At 39.7% G+C, this 27,252-nt stretch overlaps 1 protein-coding gene across 1 annotated transcript in view; it reads right to left on the reverse strand.

Annotated features, from left to right (window-relative positions):
• Nucleotides 1-19,169, reverse strand: part of IPCEF1 (interaction protein for cytohesin exchange factors 1) — a gene marked incomplete at its 3' end in the record, with an annotated part of 87,862 nt that extends 68,693 nt beyond the window's left edge. Inside the window, exons 1-3 of the mRNA XM_082668721.1 lie at nt 19,143-19,169; nt 6,326-6,365; nt 5,554-5,723 (exon numbers count right to left, since the gene is read on the reverse strand). Of these exons, the coding sequence (XP_082524847.1) occupies nt 5,554-5,723; nt 6,326-6,365; nt 19,143-19,166 (234 nt within the window). The 5' untranslated portion in view covers nt 19,167-19,169. The remainder of the gene's footprint in view (nt 1-5,553; nt 5,724-6,325; nt 6,366-19,142) is intronic.
• Between the last annotated feature and the right edge of the window lie 8,083 nt (nt 19,170-27,252).

Here is a 27,252-nt window from a genome sequence, read left to right on the forward strand (position 1 = left end):
TCAATGTAATCTCTATCAAATTACCAATGGAATTTTTTACAGAAAAAAAAAAGATTTTAAAAAAATCTTAAAATTTATATGGAGACACAAAAGACCCTGAATAGCCAAAGCAGTCTTAAGGGAAAGAAACAGAGCCGGAGGAATCAGACTCCCTGACTTCAGACTATACTACAAAGCTACAGTAATCAAGACAATATCGTACTGGCACAAAAACAGAAATGTAGATCAATGGAACAGGATAGAAAGCCCAGCGATAAACCCATGCACCTATGGTCAACTAATCTACGACAAAGTAGGCAATGATATGCAATGGAGAAAAGACAGTCTCTTCAATAAGTGGTGCTGGGGAAACTGGACAGCTACATGTAAAAGAATGAAATTAGAACATACCCTAACACCATACACAAAAATAAACTCAAAATGGATTAGAGGGGCTTCCCTGGTGGCACAGTGGTTGGGAGTCCGCCTGTCAATGCAGGGGACGCGGGTTCGTGCCCCGGTCCTGGAGGATCCCACATGCGGCGGAGAGGCTGGGCCCGTGAGTCATGGCCGCTGAGCCTGCGCGTCCGGAGCCTGTGCTCCGCAAAGGGAGAGGCCACAACAGTGAGAGGCCCGCGTACCGCAAAGAAAAAAAAATGGATTAGAGAACTAAATGTAAGACTGGACACTATAAAACTCTTAGAGGAAAACATAGGAAGAACACTCTGACATAAATCACAGCAAGATCTTTTTTGATCCACCTCCTAGATTAATGGAAATAGAAACAAAAATAAACAAATGGGGCCTAATGAAACTTAAAAGCTTTTGCAAAGCAAAGGAAACTACAAACAAGATGAAAAGACAAACTCAGAATGGGAAAAAATTTTTGCAAATGAATCAATGGATAAAGGATTAATCTCCAAAATATATAAACAGCTCATGCAGCTCAATATTAAAAAAACAAACAATCCAGTCCAAAAATGGGCAGAAGACCTAAATAGACATTTCTGCAAAGAAGACATACAGATGGCCAAGAAGCACATGAAAAGCTACTCATCATCACTAATTATTACAGAAATGCAAATCAAAACTACAATGAGGTATCACCTCACACCAGTTAGAATGGGCATCATCAGAAAATCTACAAACAACAAATGCTGGAGAAGGTGTGGAGAAAACGGAACCCTCTTGCACTGTTTTTGGGAATGTAAATTGATACAGCCACTATCAACAGTAGGGAGGTTCCTAAAAAAACTAAAAATAGAACTACCATATGACCCAGCAATCCCACTACTGGGCACATACCCTGAGAAAACCATAATTCAAAAAGACACATGCACCCCAATGTTCACTGCTGCACTATTTACAATAGCCAGGTCATGGAAGCAACCTAAATGCCCATCGACAGACGAATGGGTAAAGAAGATGTGGTACATATATACAACGGAATATTACTCAGCCAAAAAAGGGAACGAAATTGGGTCATTTGTAGAGACTAGATGAATCTAGAGACTGTCATACAGAGTGAAATAAGTCAGAAAGAGAAAAACAAATATCGTATATTAACACGTATATGTGGAACCTAGAAAAACGGTACAGATGAACCGGTTTGCAGGGCAGAAATAGAGACACAGATGGGGAGAACAAACGTATGGACACCAAGGGGGGAAGTGGAGGGGTGGGGGTGGTAGTGTGATGAACTGCGAGATTGGGATTGACATGTATACACTGATGTGTATAAAATGGATGACTAATAAGAACCTGCTGTATAAAAATAAAGAAAATAAATTTTTTTTAAAAAAGCAGTCCTTATTCACCATCCCATTTCTCAAAATTCCCATGGGTAAGGTAAATGCTGATGATTCCTAAATCTGATTTATTTATGAAATCAACAAATATTACTTGAGTACCTAGGAAGTATCAGACACTACCTAAGGCGCTAAAGATATACTACAGTCTCTCTCTACAGAGATTATTATCAATTATGGAAAACAGCAAGTCTAACAACATGTACGAAAGAGGAAGATAAGTGTAATAAGTATAGGTTGCTATGGGAGAAGAAGAGGCAGCCTAATTTGGGTCAGAGGAAAGGTAAGAACACCTCGAGGATGCGCTATTTAAACTAAAATTTGACTTATGAGGAGGAATAAGCTTGATGGAATTGGGTGGGAGAAAGACTGTACAGCATGAAGGCAAAGAGTTTGCTGAGCTGAAAAACAGCATATGCAAAGGCTTAAAGAGACAGCCAGCATATAGGACATTAATAAGGAATTAAAAGCAGTTGTGTAGTTGAAGCTTGGGTGGAGGTGGGGAAGCTGGGGAAGTAAGACAGGTACAGGTCAGGAGACGCCCAGGAGCCAGGAAATGAATTGGTACTTTATCTAGAGGCAAAGGAAAACAATTGTGTGGATTTCAATCCAGGATTTTAAACAGCCTGGATTTTTAAGGCTGTTCAACTTGAATACGGTTTTGTAAGACATGGCATAAATTCTTGTGTGCTGCATCACATTCTATGCACATAATATGGGGTGTGAAAAATGGTAGATGAGTGTCTGGACTTGACCTTTCTCAAGGAAATCTGCGTAGTACTTTTTAAAGCAGCAAAGAGTGATGGAAGAAGGCAGTACACCATGCGTCAGTTACTAGGTAACAACAATGACAAAACGCTTAGAGAGGTGAGGGTGATGTCTCCTCGGGTTGTGTCAGGGAACAAGAGAGACAAGCAAAGGGATCCCGTGAGCTCACTTGTACTTGCACATAAGAACGGCCCCACGTTTCACTTCTAGAGTTGTTCTCTCCAAACCCCATTGAACGCAGACAATAGGGGAGTTGAACCACATCATTTATCCTGGTCCCCGCATGGGGTCAGGTTGGCATATGACAACAACCGGGGGCTGAAGAGTCAAAGGGGCTAAAGAGGATCTATTGTACCCCCTCCCCTTAGGACTTGGGTCACTTGAAGAATGTACACAAGTTCTATGAGTCTCAGCCTTCCCAACTTTCTAAACGTGTTGACAATTGCTACCTTGGAGGGTATTTTGGAGAAGTTAAAAAGAGTGTGTATGAAAGGTACCTTGACTCTCCCTTGACATATGGTAGGCATTCGATAAGAGGTGGCTCTGGCTGTGATGCTATCAGCTCCATTACCATATGAGAAAGCATAGGGAACAGGGAAGGTAGAAGAAACAGAAGTTTGTTCATAAGACATTGGTGCCTTGGGAGCTACTCCGTTGAATCTGAATTCCTTGAGTGGCAGAAAGTAAATAAATATTCTCAGCCTGAGGGTATGTGTTCGGCAATTATTTCACAGTTGATATTCACACAGATAGCAGGACTATGACCGTTAATTAAGTATTCACTGAGTAGCCTTTTTTCCCCAAAACAAACATATAATTAAGATGTCAGGGTGTGTGCGCGCGTGCGTGCGTGCGTGCGTGCGTGTGTGGAGAGATTATTCCTCTGTAACACAGAGTCATAGAATTAGGAAGTTGAAAGGGTTCTTCTGTTATATACCACAAGTTTAATAGAGTCATTCTGTGGCCAAATGACAGTCAATTTATTCTCCATTCAATGTTGCTAATCTAATTCTATTCGAGTACGTGAGATTCCTAATGCCTAAAATAGGTAATTCATTGCTCTTCTAAGAGAAACTTAAGCCAAATGAACTTATGAAGCCAAATAAGCCAAATCTGTAAGTATGTGTGGTTCCGAGGGGGCTCGATCCTATGAAGACAGGGGCAGTACCAGAACATACGTGCAGAATAATGTGACTGAATGAGAAAATTAATGCCATGCTTATATCTGAGTTTTGTTACTTCCCACAGATGTGTCATGCTCCATCAGCACCCAATCCTTCCAACAGCCTCGGAAAATTCCTAGAGAGCTGTTAAAAGGTAAATCGGTAAGCCCTCTCATTTCATAGAAGATGCAAACTATCACTTGCACAACTAACCAAAAGCAAGAGCCTAAAATATTATAAACGAGAAGGAAAAAGTTATATTAACCATAATTAATTAACCTTCGTTAAGAAGGAAGCTGTATTTGTTCAGGAAAAATCCCTTAGGATAGAAGGTGAGACCCCAGCTCCAGTTTGCCTTAATTTGGGTAAAATTATCCCATGCTAGACAAGATGGTAAACGTATCCAGGAGGGGAGAAGAAAAGAGAGAAAAAGAAGATAGTGGAAGACTGCATACTCTGCAAGGTGCTTCTTTCTTGTGAAGCTCCCAATATTTGATAAAATTGTTAAAACTCGCCAAAAGCTCAAAAATATATATTTTTATAAAACTCAGTGAAGAATTTTGTACCATGTTTTGGGTGAAACCAAATCTGTAAGCTTGGGAACAGGGGACAGGGGAGGGGGAGTACAGAGAAAAGCACAGGGGAGGATGCTTATTCCAGGGCACTGGAATTGGATTTGGGTCCAGTTTAATCAAATCCTTACAGGACAGGTGCCTTGGGTTATGTGGGTACACAACTTTTTGATTAGTGGCCAGTGAATGTAAATTTATCGACTAAAAATTTCACCCACAAACTACACGGGGCACTTATTTTACATTTATAAAGTTATTTGCCCTAAAGCTCTGTTGCTTGAGAGATGGGCATACACAAGTCATTTTAAAATAATGGTATCACGTAAAAAGAATTTTTCTGGCTTGTGGTCAATTTTTAAATGATTTTCCCTTAATGGATTAAAGGACATCCATTGCTGACCTTCACTCTACCACAAAGGGAAACTCAGGCTCTCCTGAGATCAGCAAATGGCTACTCGGTGTTCATGGAGAGAGTTCCTTTGTGAAAGGTCTCTACTCAGTATTCGACAAATATCGTTGTTTTCAGAATGTTTCAAGCCAGGAAAGATCAGTACACATTTTAACAGAAACTTTATTTGCAGCCCTTTCCAACAGAAAACTCGCCTGCAAAGCAGACCACAAAAGTGAAGTGCCTATTACAGGATAAATGAGGCAGGTTTCTTATCAAGTGCTGTCCAAGCATCATTAGTTTAATGCCTTCACTGTACATGCCAAAGAACGACAGATGACAGTCACCGACACAATGCCGGCACACAGGTTAGCGATTCCAAAACCAACCCACCTAATAGAGAAGGTCAGAGGAAAAAAAGATAATAAAGGAGGAGAAAAGAAAATAGCTTCCTGTGCACTGAATCAATTTACACCCCAATAGGTCTTAAAGTTGAGTCCCTTTTTTTTAGTAGAGATCTTAACAATGTCAAGTTCCCATATCAAGTGCTGTCCAAGGAAATCCTGAAATGATTAGCATCGACCATGGAAGAGTAACATTAATAGGCCCTGAAATCCTCCTTCAATAGGATATATATTTGGATGCCCCTCTTCAACCAAAGATTAGTCAAGCAGGATGGTTTTCTCCTCCATCAAGTATAATAGAATAACCTACATACCTACAGAAACAGTTTCTAGAACTTATTTGTTTCTTTGCCCTGTTCCAAGTCCCAGAAATAAAAACGATCTTTCCCATGGGGTTCACCTGCTCCACAATGATCTTTGACCCACCCTTTGTTAAAGCGTCCTGGGACAGGAGGAAGACAGTGGACTCACCATTTGATTGCTGTACCAGTACAGTGATGATCCCTTCAGGACCACCCAGAACTTTTTCCATTTGTTGCCTAGGAAAGTTCCTTTTTCCTTTTTCTTACATAGCCACCCTTGGCAGTCAGCGTGCCCCAGGTCTTTACATGATATCCTCCTCCGACTCATGGTGAAAAAACCTGCAACAATTATGTGAAAAGGTAGGTAACATCGTACCCTGATGTATGTGTTCGCTGTTTACCTCCAGGAAGTTGGATTTTTGTACCAAGATTTACGCAAAGCAAATGCAAAAAGAAAGTAATTTATCGATTTTCTTTTTAACCATTCATTTGGTGCTTAGAAGGTACAAGATATGATCAAGGAAACAGTGAGACTCACATGCAAGTGTTAGTCTAAGAATATTCTTCAATGGAATAAGCTGAAAACATGAAAATCATGAGTCTGGCAGGCACATCACTGCACTAACACAGCTCGTTTCAACAATAATAGCAGTAGTTATGCAAGAGATGCTAAAGGGTTAATGCCCACCTAGAAACACGGCCACTTCCCCGACTCAGTGCCAGTCTTTCTAAGCTCTATTGACATACCACGGGGATTAACCCAAACGAACAGCATGCCGTCATTTCTTACAATCGATCCAAAAGAACCCCAAATTAATCTGCCATCCACCTTCTGATACTAGCATTAAGACAGACAAAAATCAGATCCTAAAGAAGGCATCCAGGAGAAAAGGACTCTCACACACACACAAACGGGATAAAGAAACAAAAGATCTAATTACCTTTAGTTTTCCTTCTCTGCTTCTGACGCAAGGGAACCTGCTGGAAATGCAGGAAGGAAAGAAAAGAGGAAATTTCTGATTGTGTTGTAACATTTGTAACGAGAGAAAGAGGGAGGAGGTGGCAGTATGTACGAGCAGGATGGAAGCTAAAAAAAAAAACTCTCCAAGCAGAGCTAAAGGGGAGCTACTAGCTGAGGCACAAAATGTGCTAATTAGAATCAACAGACATGGAGCTGCACCTGAAAAACATACGTAACAGCATTTATCACTAATGTTTCCTGTTTGCACCCACAGGCATCTTTCCCACTACCGCTTTAGTTATGACAGGACACCGTTCACTCAATATCTTAAAAATAATAAAAATATTTCCCTTTTTATTTTTTGTGAGAGAAGACAAAATTACGTTGTGCTTCTTTTTGTGCCATTTCTAAATAACAGCAATTATTTAAATAAACCTGCAAGATAACCATTGCAATGTCACAATACTACAGGTTCACATCAGATTGTTAAATTCATGGTCCTGCTAATACCATGGGGTTGCATCTAAGCCACATGAAGTAAACATCCCAGAAAAAAGAAGTTCCACAACCTCTTTTGGTGAGATCTAAGTACCTATCAACCCTCCTTATCAGGAAATTCTTATTTACATCTAGATTTAAATTGCATATTGCCTTAAGTATCTCTGAATGTTTCTCGTATGTTTTATGGAAGATAAATTAATTGCCAATTTCTATTTGATACTAGCTCTTCAAATATTCAAATCAGACAAAAGACAATCTGAAATACATGTTTTTCACAATACATTTTAAACAATTCATGTAAAATCATCAGACTATCAGCAAAAATAGAAAACAAAAAAAAAATGCTTTCAACGGCTGTGTGTGTGTGTGCAGAGAGAGAAACATTTTAGATTAAAGAAGTTTCATTTTTTCCTCCACAATATCTAAACCGAATTTAGTCAAGTTTAATTGACTTAATCTTTTCTGGTAACAAGTGGAGAATTTGAAAAACATTCTACATAATTGAAAAGCAGTTCTAAAAATTGGTATGCAATCTTATTACAAGATTTTATAATGTTATTTTCGATGTACCTGGCTAGTATTCTCCATATCTAACTATTGATCTAATAGCTACAATGGTTCTACGATATGTTTGAAGAGGGAATATGACAGAGCGGAAATAAAATGGGATTTTAAAATCCAGAGGCCTGAAATCAACTCACGGTTGTCATACGTAGTAGCTGTGTTACTCGGGGAAAAATCCGTTTATTACTCGAAACCAACTTCCTCATTCGTAAAATCAAGATATTTATAATAATTCCAATCCTGTAGGTCTCAAAAATATTTAACAAGATTGTACCTGAAAATGCACTAAAAACTAAAAATACTTTATGTGACTATGTACTATAATACATGATTATAGATATAAACAAGTACTTCATATCTAATAAACAAAAATTTCCTAGTTTTCAAGATAGGTAGGATTTGTATTTCCTTCAGCAACAATGATGAAGTTAAAGTGCTTAAATTGTATTTCCTGGGAAATCCCATACCGACTTTTTATTTTACAAATGTTAGAAGAAAATTTTATTCCTGAAGAAATTAATCATCCTTGTGAAAAAAGGACATGACAAAGGCAATAATTGCTCTAAATTTTAGTCAAGAGTAGACATGCTAGAGTCATGACACACAACTAAAATTTAGGCATTTTTGACCAAGTTCTAGTCTCAGCTTCATAAGATATCTCCCACACTGACCTGCATCTTGGTCTAAAATTCCCACCATTCCCTCAAATGGTCTCCTGAAGTCTTTTCTATAGGCAATTATCTGAGGTCAGCAAAACCTATTAACAAAATATATTAGCCCAAATATCTTATTTGCATAATGTATACCACTTGGATAGCTAGAACTTAGTTGAGAGCCAGGACGAAAGGTGAAGAAGAGAGTAAGTCAATTTAGATAGTGGGAACACTTTAGAAAATCTGGGCTCCAGGAGACCCCAGGAGGCACTCAAGACAAACTAAGAACCAGGGGAATAGGGAGAAAAGGGAGTTGTAGACAGAGGCATTCCTAGAACGTTCTGGCCCCATGTGAACAAGGTAAATCACATTAGCTCATACAAAAAAAGCAGCTCTGATAAGAAGAGAGAGAGGACGTAGGCGAGGACAGCTGTAGGATCTGTAAAGGGAAGCATCACCCACTCCAAGCCTCCTGACTGGGAGCCAGTGAATCTCCTCCACTCATCGCTTATGGGCTCCCAGTGCAGCAAGGGCTCTCCAGCTCTACCACCCAACCTTATGGCTGGTTCTAGAGAAAGCCCCCTATCAAACTGCAGGCTCGGTCTCAACCTTGCCCCACGCCAGGCCTCCGTCTACGCTAGATTCTTGCACCTGGGCTGGATGAGAAGTGGGGCTCTAAGCAGCACAATACCTCAAGCAATGTGAGCACCCAACACCGAGAGGACTTTATTCAGACTTTTTTAAAGGGGGGCAGGGAGTTTAGTCATTGAGTCAGCCCTCCTCAGACAGTACTTCTCCTAAGGCAAATGATCGTAAAATCTATATAACTGTTCAAACTGTTTCCCCCAACCAGAAGCAGAACTGCATATTATAGAAATGATAAATTAGAGAGGATTTCAGTTTCACTTGAAATATATGAATTTGAAACCTAAACTGGTTTACATGAAAGAATGAAAACAATCTTGAGAACTTCGGTGAGTTTGAGATACATCTAACCCCTCACAACAGGAAATGGAACCCACAAACTAGTCAGTTTCATAAAGGCCTTACATGTGGTTTATTTCACTGGTGAGTGACAAAAAGCCGAGCAAGCAGTGTGTATTTTATGAGACAGTTTTTCCATAGGGAATTATAACAATCATAACAAATACCCGAAGCCTAATAAGATAGTTTCTCACACAATTTTCTTCCCATTGGCATGTTGTAGGTAAAACTGAAGAATTACTCTAAATTCTGAATTTGCCCTAACTTGGTTCTAAAACTTGAGAAAATTTTCTCTTTTAAATAAATATTTCCTTTTTATTGAAAAAGACTATTTTTCTTTTACTTTTTAAGGTGGTTAAAAAAATTCACTTGGTCATTAATCACTCAAAATCACACGTTGTATAAACGTAAAAAGGAACCAGTGTAAAAGATACAAATGGACCTCCTCTGATATTGAATGATGGTGCTCACACCCAAGATCAGGGTAATTATTATATTGACTTCTAATATATATAGTAACTATTAACTCTTACAGGTACAATTTACCCCCCATCATATATTAAAATTCACCATAAAGTGGTTTGTCATTACATCAAACTTCACAAGGGTCCTGGTATTAAGCAAAATTATATAGTGTTATGCTAGTCTTGATTTGTGGCATTTATCCAAGTTCCATGGTGTAAAACTTCACGATTGCCAATTTTAGCGCTACTTTAACGAAGCCACAACAATTCCTAAATATTTTAGATCCAAGCCAGCTCCAGCTGATAAAGCTATTAGGCATGTTTCTCCACAAACACCTTTGCTCCACAAACATCTTTCCTCCTTCCTGGCAAATTAAACTCAACTTTGTAAAGAGAATTTTAAAGCTTTTACATATTAAAATTTTACCTGTAAAAATACATGAAAAACTTGCTTAGTTTTTTTCAGAAGACTAACCACTTTAATATTACTTAATAAGTGAATATGAAAAGAAAATCTCTAATAGTGAAAAATGAAGACAGATAAGAGACTTTATAATAACAATAGACAGTAATTGAAAACAATGATAGCTAAGAAATATATATAAAGCTTATACTCATATAATGTTTGCCATAGGCCAGTCACTGCTCTGAGTCTTTTCATAAATACCTGGATTGAATTCTCACAACATTTATGGCTTAGGTGCTATTATAATGCACGTTTTACAGATGAGGAAATTGAAGCAAACGGAGGTTCAGTATTGTGCCCAAAGTCACAGGAGTAAATGGTGAAATGCAAATATTTGTTTCAAGAGTAAAATTCACAAAGTAGTAGGCTTTAAGGAATTTGCTTTGGTTGTTGATGTTATAACGGAGGAGGACAGAGAAGCAAGGACTAGAGTCTGAGGGGAAGCTGGAAGCAATGGCACTTTCTACACAGAAGAGAAATTCGAGAAATATTATAAAAGACGGACTAGGGGGCTTCCCTGGTGGCACAGTGGTTGAGAGTCCGCCTGCCGATGCAGGGGACACGGGTTCGTGCCCCGGTCCGGGAAGATCCCACATGCCGCGGAGCGGCTGGGCCCGTGAGCCATGGCCGCTGAGCCTGCGCGTCCGGAGCCTGTGCTCCGCAACGGGAGAGGCCACGGCAGTGAGAGGCCCACGTACCGCAAAAAACAAAACAAAACAAAAAAAGAAAGACTAGGGCAAAGGGGAAGAAGAAAGAGAGAGGAGAAAAGGAAGGACGGACAGGGAGCTGAGGGGGAAGAGGAGGAGGATTTTAGAACATGGAAAGTGAGGGAGAGCAATGTGCCAGGGAAAGAGTTTCTAGCTTAAGCAATAGGATAAATGACATCAATATAGAGGACACGGTCATATATACTGAATTATAATATATTCAGTAATAAACATATTGAGTTTGATGTACATAAGAGGCATCTGATGGAAATAGTATACATACTACTTAAGGGTTTAAGGATTTGGAGGAAATCTGGAATAAAGACATAAAATTAGGAATCATCAGTGTACAGAGAGTGGACGTCTTGAGTTTGGATAAGATAACCCAGATGTGTAGAATGTCAAAGGGTTGAAGTCAGAATCCGAAGGAAGACCAGTATGTTTACACAGAAGCAGCAGGAAAGGTCTAGGAGACTGAGCAGAACAGCACAGGACAAAAGGAAACCAGAAGAGGAGCTGCCATGGAAGTGAGGGAGAGATTGAAGGGAAAGATGAGTCCAAACCATTAAATACTACCAGTGTCAAAGAGAAAGAAAAAGTTACTGGAGACCTTGGCAAAACAGTTTCATTGTCGTGTTGGCTGGAAAACAAATTCCAGTAGCTTGGGGAGGAATGGGAATTAAAGAAGTCAACACGGCACTGAAGATTAGTCTCACCAGAACCTTGATTGAAAAGAGGAGACATGATAGTAACAGGAGGGCCTAGGGCCAAAAGAGAGATCGTCACGTGTTTTTTCAAAACCACACTCCTGTGCTTCTAATCTCTCCTGCAGTAAATTCCAGATACACACTTACTCACTGATAGTGGGGAGTGGAAATTGAAAAGCAATTTAACAACATGGTATCAAGAGTCTCAACTCTATCATATTCTAACTCACTGAGCACACAGCTCTTTCTTCCTTCTTTTCTTTCTTACTCTTTGATTTTACTTTTAAGGTAATGAAATCTAAATACGCTCATGTCTCCCTATGTACAACTTCCCTCTCATTCACCCCAGGTTACACTAAGCTGAATGTGATTTTTATCATTCCCATGCGATTTTAGTATTTATAAGCAACACTCACAATACTATAAATAATAGCATTAATGGAAATACTTAATTTTTAGTATTGTGTTTTTGAGATTTTTTTCCATGTTGAGACAAGTAGCTCTAATTCTAATATAGCACTGTAGTGAATGAAAATGACACAATTTATTTATCCATTCACTTAATGACCCACATTTAGTTTACTATCACAACACTGTTGCAATTAACAACTTTGTATAACTGCACTGTGCCCCTGGACACGTGTTCCTCTGGGCTAGAGTATTTATCTGAGAGTGGACTTCATGGTCATAGGATACGTGCATCTTTAATATTGCAGGTATCCCCAAATTGCTTTCAAAGTGTCCTACTTATAATCCCTCCTGCAATATATAAAACTTTTAGTTCTCTACAACCTGGAATATATTTTGGTCTTTTCTTTCAAAATTTCAGCAATCTTTCTACCTGTTTCTTTTTTTTTTTTTAACTATTCCATTATTTTCTGCTCTTAATTTTCTGTCTTAATTTTTAATCTGTTTATCTCCCTGTGCCATACATGTCCTGCATAAATTTGTCAATTTACTAACACTCTTTTAGAAAGTATCCAACGTGGAATGTATGCCATTTACTGAGCTTTCTATTTCAAACATTATGGTTTCTTTTCCAATACCTCAGTTTTTTCAAAGCCCACTTGCATTTTACACTTTTTCATTTGTGCCTGCTTTTCTTTCAAAATTGTGCAAAAGATTCTTTGAGCTTCATACTTAAAATTTTTTGTCATGCTTTAAAATTTTGTTTTTATGTAAAATAAAGCTATACTTGAATTTTGTATTTGAGAGTCTATCTTTCTTAGCATTTCTCAAATCTGTTTTGGACTTTTAAGTTTGCAGAATTGTGAGTGGAAGGGCCTTATGTTCTCTCCCCCTCCCTCTCTCTCTCAGTCTCTCCCTCCCTCTCTGCTCCCCTTTCCCCCATTACGGCCGCACCTCCCTCCTTATCCGTTTGGACGTTGCCTCCACCTGATGTGGAATCGGTCCTACAATCAGGTCCTGACGCCGTCATGGGAACTCCTGCCTATCCAGTTGCTGGTCTGGCTGGTGACTAGGTTTAGCTCCTGATTTTGATATGTGTCCCTACTCCTTCCTTCTTAGGCCCTCAGGTAGCTTGTGGAATTGTATAACCCCAGGCAGTGCTTTTAACAACTGTTTTCTCTTTTCATCTTTAGCCCCTTTCACAAGTGGGGGAGCTGCCGTTTACCACTGTCATTGAGAAGTGAACGTAGGGGCTTCCCTGGTGGCACAGCAGTTAAGAATCCGCCTGCCAGTGCAGGGGACACAGGTTCCAGCCCTGGTCAGGGAAGATCCCACATGCCGCGGAGCAACTAAGCCCGTGCGCCGCAACTACTGAGCCTGCGCTCTAGAGCCTGCAAGCCACAACTACTGAAGCCTACAAGCCACAACTACTGAAGCCCGTGCTCCTAGAGCCCGTGCTCCACAACAAGAGAAGCCACCGCAATAAGAAGCCCGTGCACTGCAGGGAAGAGTAGCCCGTGCTCACCGCAACCAAAGGCCGTGGGCAGCAACCAAGACCCAACACAGCCAAAAATAAATAAAATTTAAAAAAAGAAGTGACCATAGTTCTCTCATATTTAGTGGAGCGTTTTCCCACCTCCCTAACCTGGACCAGGAGGCAAACTGCTTCCTGCCTCCAGATGAGGTAGGTGCCCAGCAGGCCGTAGCTTCAGTCATGTTGCCACTTTTTATTTCTGATCCATAGAGATGATTACTGTGTTTTTGAGCCTAACTGTGCTTTCCCTGTTTTCTATGTTTCTCTTTGTCTGTCATTGCTCTGTATTTACAGTAGAGTGGAGTGTCTACGTGTGAACCTGCAGAACCATTATTGAATGGAAGCCAGTCATTTAATGTATGAGATTCCATCTTGAAATCACAGTTTAAGTGTCAAGCGAGTCCCTTCCCACAGTAGCTTCAATATCCCACCAAGACATCTGTCCAATTCCGTTCCTGGCACCTTAGACTTTTTTCTATCCTAGAGAAATGTCAGACACTTTAACAACTCCATACTTCTGAATGCTTTATTCTCTTCCCCCATTTTTCATCTGCTTAATGCTTACTCATCCTTTCAGATCGAGGTCAAATGCCACCTCCACCATAAAGCCCTTTCTGACTTTAGAAGGCATGAGCTCTTATAAAAATCTTACATTCACCCAGTGTTATTTATCTGTAGTCACTGTAACAATTGATTTATATTATTTCCCAAAGATCTTCACGATAGGTACTATTTTTACCTTCCTTTTCACGAAAGGAACTTCATCTCGGTGTGCTTAAGTAACTTCCCCTCAGATCACACATAGCTAGTAGCAGAGCCAAGACTAGGACCCAGGCCAGTCAGGCTCCTACGCCTATTGTTTAACTCAGTGTTACTACTTCTTCTGTCTTTTATATTCCACAATGCATTGCTGATGCCTCTTAAATGGATATTATAATCTATCTGTTTATATATCTGAGTGGTACATATATGGTAGTAACACAATCCATCAATGGTCCAACCCTCTATCCCGCACAGCTGCTCAATCACTTCCCCTGTTAATGTTGCTTTTTATCAAATCTCTTTTATCAGCTCTGTTGTTGAATGATGACTTTGTTTAGAGTCAATGATTGGCCAAGCATTCAAGATAGAATTGACATTCTTGAACACGTCATGACTTCAAAATCTAGCACCTAGAGGGATGCCTGGCACATAGGAAGCATTCAATAAATATTTACCAAAAGATTAACCGGGTCTTGTATTAAATTTTACTTCCTATAATGCCTTAATAATAGTGCCTGGTACAAGTGGAGATTTAACAAATATCTGGAAAGCCATCTCTACTGTTTGATTACTCAGAGCTGAGAAATACCTCTGCTAACATCAGCAGAGAAAAGCAACATAAAAGTTGCTCCAACATCTTTCTTCCCCCAGAGAGGCACATACACAGAGAAAAGCCCCTGGGATCAGCGGACACGAAGTTTGAACCCACCCCGAGAGATGACCCTTGGTGTTTCCTTGAAGGTAAAATACTATTTCCTCAAGAAACACAGTAGCTCTCCAGCATCCTGTTTTAACCATATCCACCAAATACTAAGAATCAGGAACCCAAGAAGTAGGAAGGCGTGGGGTGGAGGAGAGGCGCTGGGAGGAGGGACACAAGTTTTCCAGTGGTAGCTAACAAGCCCTCACCCAGGCATCTGTTCCCCAGATAGCTGTCATGCACTTCTCCACTCGAAGTCCTACTTGGGACAGAAAATATGCAAAACAGTCTCCTGTGTCCAAGGCAGCATTGGCACAGCCAATTCAACATAGAGTTCTGTTGATGGAGCCTAAAAAAACAAGGTGCCAACATTTCAGCTCTTTCTAGTTGATCAAAAAGGTGGAAAATAGATTCCTCACTTCATCCCTGAATATCACCACATCCCTGAGACACACACCATGAGCACAGGGATGGAGTGGGGGGCAGAGCAGGTTCCCATGGGGGCTGGAATCGTATCTGGGCTGCTCACAGCACACAGTACACATAAAGGCCAGGCAATACACGTTCTGTGAACAACGAATGGAGAGCTCTCTTGTGAAGAAACGCATCGGGGCCCAGTCTGCTGTTAGATCACCACACAGATGACAGTCCACGCAACAGCAGATATAACCCAGTGACCACCGGGCCAGAAGCAAATGTCCATTCACATTCAGTGAGCTTGTCCTTATCAGCAGAAAACTGAGCAATGTAACCATGATTTATACGCAGAGACTTTCATTTCAGGAAAAAGTTTTCACTTGACATTTTTTCCAGGCAATATTTACTGAAGTAAATTTATTTTAAACAATTTTCGAGAAAACACTGTCATAAAGTTTTGATCTAAGATGATTCTGACATTTCTTCCCCACTAGAGCAGTCCCTGAAAGTAATCCCTGAAAGCTTTAGGTAAAAGAATTATGTACGATGGTAAAAGAGGTGATGTGTACATTCCCTCTGAGCCTTGTCATCATTAGATTAAGGCTGTTTTCCTTCTCTAGGCAGAATGTTGTTACTAAAATCTGAGACCAGAGAAGTTTCTTAACCAAGCCTTAAGATTCACATGCTGGTCGTTATTATTTATTTATCTATCTATTTATTTTAATAAGAAACTAATCATAACCATATGACCCAGCAATCCCACTACTGCGCATATACCCTGAGAAAACCATAATTCAAAAAGAGTCATGTACCAAAATGTTCACTGCAGCTCTATTTACAATAGCCAGGACATGGAAGCAACCTAAGTGTCCATCATTGGATGAATGGATAAAGAAGACGTGGCACATATATACAATGGAATATTACTCAGCCATAAAAAGAAATGAAACTGAGCTATTTGTAAGGAGGTGGATGGACCTAGAGTCTGTCATACAGAGTGAAGTAAGTCAGAAAGAGAAAGACAAATACTGTATGCTAACACATATATATGGAATTTAAGGGGAAAAAAATGTCATGAAGAACCTAGGGGTAAGACAGGAATAAAGACACAGACCTACTAGAGAATGGACTTGAGGATATGGGGGGGCGGGAAGGGTGAGCTGTGACAAAGCGAGAGAGTGGCATGGACATATATACACTACCAAACGTAAGGTAGATAGCTAGTGGGAAGCAGCTGCATGGCACAGGGAGATCAGTTCAGTGCTTTGTGACCGCCTGGAGGGGTGGGATAGGGAGGGTGGGAGGGAGGGAGACACAAGAGGGAAGAGATATGGGGACATATGTATATGTATAACTGATTCATTTTATTATAAAGTAGAAACGAACACACCATTGTAAAGCAATTATACTCCAATAAAGATGTAAAAGAAAAAAAGAAACTAATCATAAAAGAAAACTAAGCCATACGGATTTGGTGTATAATGCTTAATCACCACAGTATAATGTACGGAAAGCCTTATAAACATCAAGAATTACACAAATGGATGTTTAGCGATTGCACCAAATTTAATCATTTATGTTAAAAATTTCCCCAAAAGCTACAGGTGACCCGGATCCTACAGGTGATTACCACCACTTACTGCACAACTACTAAGTGCCAAGGACCAGAGATTCGATGGCAAGCAAGTTCTAACACAGCTTCCAGTGAAACCCAGACAAAAGAGAGCTGAACAAGGATAATGAGGTCTGCACACCATTACAGTGCTTACCTAGAACTGGGGAGTCAGGGCAGGCCCTCCAGATAAAGACCTGCGCCTAAGAGGATGTGATACAGAGATGCAGGTACAAGCCAGGAGGCACTGACCACCGACTGCAGGTAGGTTTTGGACGTGGTCACCACATTCCGAGTGGCCAAGCCACATCATGTAAGTTATGTTTGAAAGTATGAAGTTCATCTGAGAGCCAAGCGAAGCCACTGAACAGATAGAAGCAGGGGGGTGGCAAAGTCACATCTGCAGTTAGGAAAATCCACCCTGGCTGTTGTGAGGCGGCGGAGAGTAGTCGGGGGTGGGGTAGTTGAGAGCAGGTGCAGAGAGAGGCAGAGAGCCCAGTGAACAGAAGGAAGGGCAAGCGTTGCATCTGCGAAGACGGAGAGATATTTAGGAGGGAAAACAGACAGAACTTGGTGAGTTAATACTGTTTGATTCTGTGTGACGCTTTAGCTTTGAAAATTCTGCTCTTTCCCTTCAGAGGAGAGAAAACCGGAGGAAAGAAAAGAATACCAGCAGATAACAGCAACTCAGCTTAACAAAAAAAGAGCAATGCTTTTTAACTATGCTATACTATAATATACTATAATGAGATTTCAGATGCTTAGAATCTACTTTCTTGAACAGTTTTATTAGCACCACTTCACCATATCACCCTGCCCCGACCAGGTGGTCGGCTTCTCCTCTTCGTACCCCAGCACCAAGCAGAGAGCTCAGCACACGTAGCTCAATACATGTTAGTTTAGTGGAAATGAGGTGTAATTCGGGATGCGATTAGGCCACATGTGTCACGCCTACAGAAACTACCTAGCATAAAAATAGGTCTCCTGTGCTACATTTTATTTAGAGAACAAATGACAGCAGAAAATTGAACTAATTTTCTGAATGGAAAGATAAAGTAGGGTAACCACTGAAAAGCAGCTGGAAGAAATGCTTAAGAGAGACATTAAGCAGTACTGCCCAGATGCTGATGGCTGTGAGATAAAAATAACAGGTAAATAGACACACAAGGAGAGCTGAGCTGATTGCGTCTAGGAGTGGAGAATGGCTCATGAAATGAGAAAGACCCATAAAGAGCCAGAGTTCCCACCAAGAAGAACAGAATCCACTTGTGCCCAGGACCAAGGGGAAGCAGGTTACCTATTACAGCAGTAATAGCTATAGACTGGGGGCTACAGAACGATATGTTAGTCCTTTGGTAATCACATCTGCCATCTTTGTTCCAAAACCCAAGGCTATACTTTTTTTTATAAGATGTGGAGATTTTAACTTGTTTCAAGTCACAATTAAATCTCCAATTCCCACCTATTACAGTGGTTGACACTTGATAAACTCAGGAGAGGTAATCAGTGAGCATTAAATGAATGTCTCAATGAATGAATGAACGAACTTATTCATTTAACGTCCTTAGGTGGTCTCTTATTATTTAATTTCCATTCTCTTAAACATATAAGATAAACTCCTTCCAGCTGGAAGACTACATTTTTTCTTCAGAAAAAGCAAAGCAGTGTAATAATTAAACCCTCCATTACCTTTCTCAAGGATCCAACAGTCCTAATTCTTTCTTTTCATATCTTTGTTCCACATAACACATACACATGACACATATGCTTATAATCCCATGCATTTTTTTCTTTTTAAAACTTCTCATAAACTTTGGCTTTTCTGAACCTGAGTCTCCCTGACTCTATCTTTACAGATCTGTGACATCCATTTGCTTTTGTCCTTGACCAAACCACAGTGAGGGCTTCCCTGGTGGCACAGTGGTTGGGAATCCGCCTGCCAATGCAGGGGACACAGGTTCGTGCCCCGGTCTGGGAAGATCCCACGTGCCGCGGAGTAGCTGGGCCCATGAGCCATGGCCGCTGAGCCTGCGCGTCCGAAGCCTGTGCTCCGCAACGGGAGAGGCCACAGCAGTGAGAGGCCCGTGTACCGCAAAAAAAAAAAAAAAAAAAAAAAGTAAATAGCTAGGAGTCTTAAACAAATGCTTGGTGATCATAAGAAACCCTCAGACTCTAACAAGAGGATCATTTAATTCCATTGTGACTAACCAAATGGAGGACAATAAATAGCTAGCCAAACTTAAAATCGACATAATTTTTTACTCATTCTTCAAACTGACAATTAATATTTCAAGTCAAGTATTCCAAAGGGTACTTACAAGATCACTGCCATCAGTAGCCATGTATGATGTCAAATTGATAGAAACAAAAACTAGAAGAAAAGAAGGATTTTCAGTTAAATGTGGAATTAAATTGTTCATAAAAGCGTATATCTCTTTGACGGGAAGAAGGGCATTTCTATTTTGATTGATGATTTTCACAATAACAGTGATTCATTACATGGCCTTTTAATCCAGAATAAGCCCACTGTTAAAAACTGAGTTCATAAAATAAGCCAGAATTTCATCTGCAAGTTTGTCAGTATTTTTTTCAAGTCTACAGCAAGATGTATCTATTTTTTATCTACTTAATATTGTATAATACATAAACGTATATCTTTGAAAAGTGAAAATATTTTCATCTTCATGATGAACAACATAATGTAAGATGCAGAAATATTTGATCCATTACTATTATTCTGATTGTGTTAATTTAACAATTTCAAAAATGTAACTAATCCCTCTGCCTCAGAAGTCCCAACTTTAATATAAAGATGAGCTCCTTTTGATGTATTGCACTTTGTAGTGGATTACCTGAAAAACAAGACACTCTGGTTTCAAGAAAAGGAGATGAAAACAAAAAGAAAAAAAAAATCTCATATCTTCAGACTTTGACAAGCGAGAAACTTGGTAAACATCCACAAGCCACTGAAACTCTCTCCAAAGCAAAGAGCTTTTCAGTTCTTCCCAGTGACACCATAAATGCAGATCCAAACCCCATGTGACTTTATTTCTTATACCAATGGTTCCCAAGTTCTGAAAGATGTATACCGCTTTTTTATGTCAAAAATGCCATATTTATATTACATAAATATGAATAAAACATTTATTTGTAAAATGCCAAAGAGAAAAACCACAATAAAAAGACGAATCAATTTAATTACTTAATTTTTAAATTACTTGTTTAAAAAATACACTAAAATATAAATAGAAAATCAAACCACAAGCTGATGAAAATATCTGCAATATACATTTAATACATGAGAATCATAACATAAAGAGTCCTTACTCACCAATAAGAAAATAATAAGCAGACTGGGAGATGAAGATGGTGAAATAGAAGGACGTGGAGCTCACCTCCTCCCACAGATACATCAAAACTATATCACATGTGGAGCAGTTCTCACAGAACACCCACTGAGTGCTGGCTGAAGGGCTCATACAGCCACAGCTGCAAGAAAGACCACCACATGACTGGGTAGGATGAAAGGGGGAGAAAAGGAAGCAGGACGGGACCTGTACCCCTGGAGGGAGCTGTGAAAAGTTCCCTAACCCTGGGAACCGCCTTCACTGGCTGGGAGATCAGCCAGGACAGATAGGAAGCTTCAGGGGCTCAGAGGTGAGTGCAGCAGCCAGCTTGTAGAAGGCAGGACAAACAGAGACCTGCACAGAAGGTCCTGGCCACCTCACTGCATGCCCCAGCCTGAAGCGCATACCTGCTGGAGTGCTCGCTGGTGGCAGCTGGGTTCTGATACTCGGGCTTCAGCAGACAAACCCAGGGAGAAGATTCAGTTAGGCCATGCAGAGACAGCCCCAAGGGCCTCAGGAGTGGTCCAGGTCACAGCTGGCGGTGTGTGAGGGCAAATAGGAGCCCTATTGTCACTGCTAGTGCAAAGGGAGGGGCATGGCCCTGTCACAGCAGCCTCATTCTCAGCCTGCTCGGGTGCAGCCCCAACTCTACAAGCTCTGGGCGCACCCAAACACCTGCAGGTTGCCCACACACAGAAGTGGGGCTGAAATCTGAACTGATTCCTGGTGGGCGCGTGACTTCCACAGATTTACGCCACTGGCAGATTTGTGAGCGCAGCGCCTGAGGGACTTGCAGCCTGATTGCCAGCTTTTCCTCTGCTGAGATGGGGCAGAGGGCAGTTTCAACAGTGCACTTTGTAAGCACGCACAAGGGTGAGAGGCAACATCACAGAGCACACGTCTCAGTGGACGGCTCCTGCGGGGGAATACCCACTGGCTCCTTTCCCAGCGAGAGTGCGCCAGTCCCTTTCCCAGCGAGAGTGCGCCACAGCTTAGAACCAGATCTGAGGGCTTCTATTCCAATAAGTGGGGAGCAGGCCCTGCCCCCGACAGGGCTATGACAACCATGGAGCAAAGAGGAGACCCCTCCAACACCAGTGCAGGCTTTGGCCACCACAACATCAATCACACCCTCTATCAAGGGGATAATGGCCAGCACACACTGAGGAAAGATGTGGCAGGCATCCATACCGAAAACAGCCCTAGCACGAAAAATATTAGCCTCATACAGGACGCTAAAAATATTAGACTCAAATAAAAACAGCCCTTCAAGACCACAATAGATAACTGCTTCTCCTAAATTAATAGAGTCAGAGAAATATAAGTAAAATGAAGGAGAACCATTCCCAATTAAAAGAAGAGAAATCCCCTGAAAGAACAAACAATGAGACAGACCTCTCCAGTTTACTAGACCCCAAGTTCAAAAAGGAAGTAATAAAAATCCTGAAGAAATTCAGAAAGACTATGGATAGAAGTGTGGATCACTGTAATGAGGAAGTAGAAACTATAAAGAGGACAATTAAAATTAGACAACTCAATTGCCAAGATGAAAACTGAGCTAAATGCAACAAATAGCAAACTAAATAATGCAGAAGAGAGAAGAAGTGATCTGGAAGATAGAATAATGGAAATCACTCAATCAGAAGAGCAGACAGAAAGAAAAATGAAAAAAATGAAAGCAACATGAGACCTATGGGATAATATAAAGCGTGCCACAGGAAGATCAGCTCAGTGCTTTGTGACCACCTAGAGGGCTGGGATAGGGAGGGTGGGAGCGAGACGCAGAGGGAGGAGATATGGGGATATAGGTATATGTATAGCTGATTCACTTTGCTATAAAGCAGAAACTAACACACCAATGTAAAGCAATTATACTCCAATAAAGATGTTAAAAAAAAAAAAAAGCATGCCAATCTACACATAACAGGGATCCCAGAGGATAAAAAAGAGAAAAGGGGACCAAAAAAGTATTTGAAGAAATTATGGCTGAAAACTTCCAAAACCTAAAGAAGGAAACATATTCAGGTACAGGAAACACAGAAATGAAATGAACTGTCAGAAAAAAAAAAAAAAAACCTCTTTTAAAATCATGTCAAAAAAAAATAAACCTCTTTTAAAATCATGTCAAAAAAAAATAAAATACCTAGGAATAAACTTGACCAAGGAGGTGAAAGACTTATACACTGAGAACTATAAAACACTGATAAAGGAAACTGAAGATGATTCAAAGAAATGGAAAGATACCCCATGCTCTTGGATTGGAAGAATTAATATTGTTAAAATGACCATATTACCCAAAGCAATCTACAGATTTAATGCAATGCACCCTATCAAATTACCCATGATATTTTTCACAGAACTAGAACAAATAATCCTAAAATTTATATGGAACCACAAAAGACCCAGAATTGCTAAAGCAATCCTGAGGAAAAAGAAGAAAGCTAGAGGCATGACACTCCCAGACTTCAGACAATACTACAAAACTACATAATCAAAATAGCATGGTATTAGCACAAAACAGACATATGGATCAATGAAACAGAATAGCCCAGAAATAAACCCATACACCTATGGTCAATTAATCTTCGACAAAGGAAGCAAGAATATACAATGGAGAAAAGACAGTCTCTTCAGCAAGTGTTGTTGGGAAAGCTGGACAGCTGCATGTAAATCAATGAAGTTAGAACACTCCCTCACAACATACACAAAAATAAACGAAAAATGACTTAAAGACTTAAATATAAGACAGGACACCTTAAAACTCCTAGAAGAGAACATAGGCAGAACATCCTCCATCATAAACTGAGCTTGGTATTAACAGATCCACACTACTACATATAAAACAGATAAGCAACAAGGTCCTACTGTACAGCTTAGGGAACTAGATTCAATACCTTATAATAACCTACAATGGAAAAGAATCTGAAAAACTATATATACATATGTGTAGATACATATATATGTATAACTGTATCACCTTTCTGTACACCAGAAACTAACACAACAGTCTAAATCAAATATACATCAAGAAAAAAAACTAAAAATTAAAAAAATAAAATAGAGAACGAATAAAATAGCAAGTGAAGGAAAATTCAAAACATAAAAATGACTAATGTTTAATCTCATTAGTAATAAAATATGTGCAGAGTAAAACAACAGCCTAATTCCATTTTCATTCTTCAAGATTGGCATACACAAAAGAATTGTCAGAAGCCAAGTTTGCTGGAGGTGTGGTGAAAAGAATAATTTGTTGTTGGGATGTCAAATTATTACAGCCTTCCTGGAGGGCAAGATGATGTTGATGACAGTGGTGACAACGGCTGCTGACATTTGCTGCATCTTTACTATGTGCCATCAACCATGCTTAGTACTACTGAGTTTTCAATAATTCTTAATGAAAAAGTAGGGTAAAATATGTGCGATTTAACTTCATTCAATTTTTATTATAAAAATGTGGGTTTACATACATACAACTCAAACATCAATGCAATGGGAAAAACGTCTGAAGAAATCCACAGCAAAATGTGTATAGTAATTATGAGTTATAATAAGAAGTTATTTTTTATTCCCATACCTATTTATTTTCCTACAATAAGTGTTTATTTATAAAATGAAGATGTTCAGGTAAAATACTATGAATATTTTTTGATTCTGTATACTAACGTATTTTTCGTATCAATCAACTGAGCAAGTACATAATAAGTAAAAGCTAGTTTTAATTCAGCAGCGCTTTTAGGTAAAGAAGCTTGCAGAACTTGTAGAAGTTAAAAGCGAAGCTTGGAATTGGTCTGGACTGAACTTAAATCCCAGCTTAAATACAGCTTTTACTCTGTAATCGTGGGCAAATAACTGATGTTTTGAGACCTCAGGACTCCCATCTGTGAAATGTGGATAAGAATTGTATTTTCTTCTTAGGATCAGATAAGAATTAAATGAGAAAATATCTTTATTTTCTTTATCTATAAAATATCTATAAAATATCTATATCTATAAAATATCTTTATAAGGCCCTTTATAAGGGGCTTAACATAGAATAAATGCTCAATAAATTATTTTATTGTCATAAAACATACTCATTCCCTAAGCAAGCATTTATTAAAGGTCAATTATATATACTCTTTAAATAAGTTGTAAGGGATCACAGTGTAACCTTTCCTGACTCTATGCAGATGGCTAATTGGCCCCTCCCCTATAATAACATAAATTGATTGCATTTATTAAGCAGTTACTATGTGCCTGGCCAATTGATGATTTAATATATCATGCTATACTACTGTTAGAACCACTTTATGAATAATATACTATTATTAGTCCCATGTCTTAGATAAGGCAATTTAGAGGAGGAAGTTAGTAAATAGGTATTTCCAAATTCAAACCCAGACTCCAGAGCCTGCTCTCTTAACCACCACAATATTATCCTGGCTCCCTCAAAGTCTCCCCACTAACTCCTAATGGCCTTGGTATTGTACCATGATGCTCTGGACAGGTCTCCCTGGTTTGACAATGAGAATGTCAAAAAGGCAGAGGCCAAGACCCAGTCTTCTTTATGCCCCATGTTCTAGCCCAGTGAGGCACACAGCTTAGACTGTACCCTCAGGCAACTTTATTTTTTCAGTGGGAACCTAAACCCCTTCACTCAGCCAGCTTTCTAGTAGTAAAACAAGCACAGAATTGACAGGAGATGATGGAAGACAAAGGGAAAAATTCACCTCTAAGTCTTCTCCTAAGAATTGGGATAGGTAGACAATACACTTCTTCAGTCACTGATATTAAGCCTTCCTTGGAACTCGAGGAATACTTCCCTTGTACATATTGTACCTCTTTACCACTTGACTGTCTCTTAAATGCATCCATTCTGTCTCTACCCATTGCTACCACCGTAGCAATTGGACCACTGCAGGAACATCCTAGCTGATGTCCTGGCTTTCCTTCTTGCCCAGAGTCATGCTTTTTCAATGCACATCTAACTATTCATCTCTTTCCTTACACTTCTACAATAGCTGTTGAGTCTTGAGATAAAGACCAAAATTATGAAAGGAAGGCTTTGTACTACCAGCCCTTTGCTTCCTTCTCCAACCTCAACTTGGATCATTTCCATGTCTCTTTCTTTCCATCTCCCTGACTCACTAGATGTTTTAAATTCCTTAAACATGTTTCTACCAATCTCAGAACCTTTGTGCATGCTCTTCAACAGTCACTAGCCAAGATGACTTATACCATCTAATCTTTCAACACTCAGACCAAATATCATTTAGTCAAGAAAGCTTTCCATGATCCTTATTAGAGATCAATCTCCTTTTGTTTGCCCTCATAGTACCTTATCTTTTACTTATAGAAGGTCTCAGACTCGTACAGAATTATTAATTTTGCAATTAGTTCTTTAACATCTGACCTCCCACTATAGTATAACTTGTCTAAGGGCAGGCACTCTGTCTTACCTTTTCTATCTGTTTACTGCTATATCCACAGTCATTGTATACCAGGTGATTAAATAGACATTTGTTGAGCAAATGAATTAAAAATACAAAAAAATGAAAGTACTAAACTATAGATGAGTTTCCATAAAGAAAACCTATGAATTACAAATTTTTTCATTTAGTGAAATAGTACTGTCATGAATATCCCATGAGAAATCTTCCCAATCTGAAGAATATGGAAATAAAACTGTGTTGATTGATGTCAAACCTCCCAAATCAAAGAGCAAGTGGGTAGAAATAATATGCAATCACTGGTGCAAGGAAGCATAGGTGAGGGGACCTAGGAATGAATGTACCTTTGTGGAGGCTATGGGAGTGTTTACTTAATGATTTTGGAGTTTCGGTATTTTGTTCCCTGAGGTAGTTGACATATATAAAACCTAAAATTTCACCAGAATGATTCAATGATAAATAATATGTAGCTCCAAGATTTGATAAAAATATTTATAAAGCACACCATAAAAGTAACTCATGAAAAATAATAATAATGCTGGCAAAAGTGCTTCGGAAGTAATTATTTTTCCATTTTCCCAACCTTTCTGAGAATGTCATTTTGAGCAAGGTGCCCATGAGTGAAAGAGTTAAAGGAAGAAGTAGTAGTTATTTGGTATGTCTTGATAAAGAATTTTTGTATAGTTCCCAGGAATTAAAAACATATAAGAGCCTAACGACAGGGTAACAAATAACATTGTAAGTCAAGTTTCCAGTTCTTTGTTTTCAACAAAATTGAAGAAAAATCTACTTTAAGTCTCTTAATCATTAAAAGTAGTAGTTGTGGGTTTCCCTGGTGGCGCAGTGGTTGAGAGTCCACCTGCCGATGCAAGGGACACGGGTTTGTGCCCTGGTCCAGGAGGATCCCACATGCCGCGGAGCGGCTGGGCTCATGAGCCGTGGCCACTGAGTCTGCGCGTCCAGAGCCTGTGCTCCGCAATGGGAGAGGCCACAACAGTGAGAGGCCTGCGTATCGAAAAAAAAAAAAAAAAGTAGTTGTGATAAATTACCATAATATTTGGCATATCCTTGGAAGGAGTCCAAAAAGTGCTCCATTCCCATCTATTTATTTATGTGAAAAATAGTTTTAAGTGCTCAGCATACATAAAAAACAATAATAGATTAAAATTGGTTCTGAACTCTCATTCTAGAAGTAAATAATATTCATGGGTATGTTACATAATTAGAAGGAAAGCTTCATCTATGTCATTAAACAATGCATTTTCAATAAAAAATATTTACCTCTTGGACTTCCGGGAAGATGGCAGAAGAGTAAGACATGGAGATCACCTTCCTCCCCACAGATACACCAGAAATACATCTATACGTGGAACAACTCCTACAGAACACCTAATGAACGCTGGCAGAAGACCTCAGACCTCCCAAAAGGCAAGAAACCCCCCACGTACCTGGGTAGGGCAAAAGAAAAAAGAATAAACAGAGACAAAAGGATAGGGATGGGACCTGCACCAGTAGGAGGGAGCCGTGAAGAAGGAAAGGTTTCCACACACTAGGAGCCCCTTCGTGGGCGGAGACTGCGTGTGGCGGAGGGGGGAAGCTTCGGAGCCGCGGAGGAGAGCACAGACAGCAACAGAGGTGCGGAGGGCAAAGCG

Source organism: Grampus griseus (assembly GCF_964374135.1).
Source record: "Grampus griseus genome assembly, chromosome: 13".
NCBI lineage: Eukaryota > Metazoa > Chordata > Mammalia > Artiodactyla > Delphinidae > Grampus > Grampus griseus.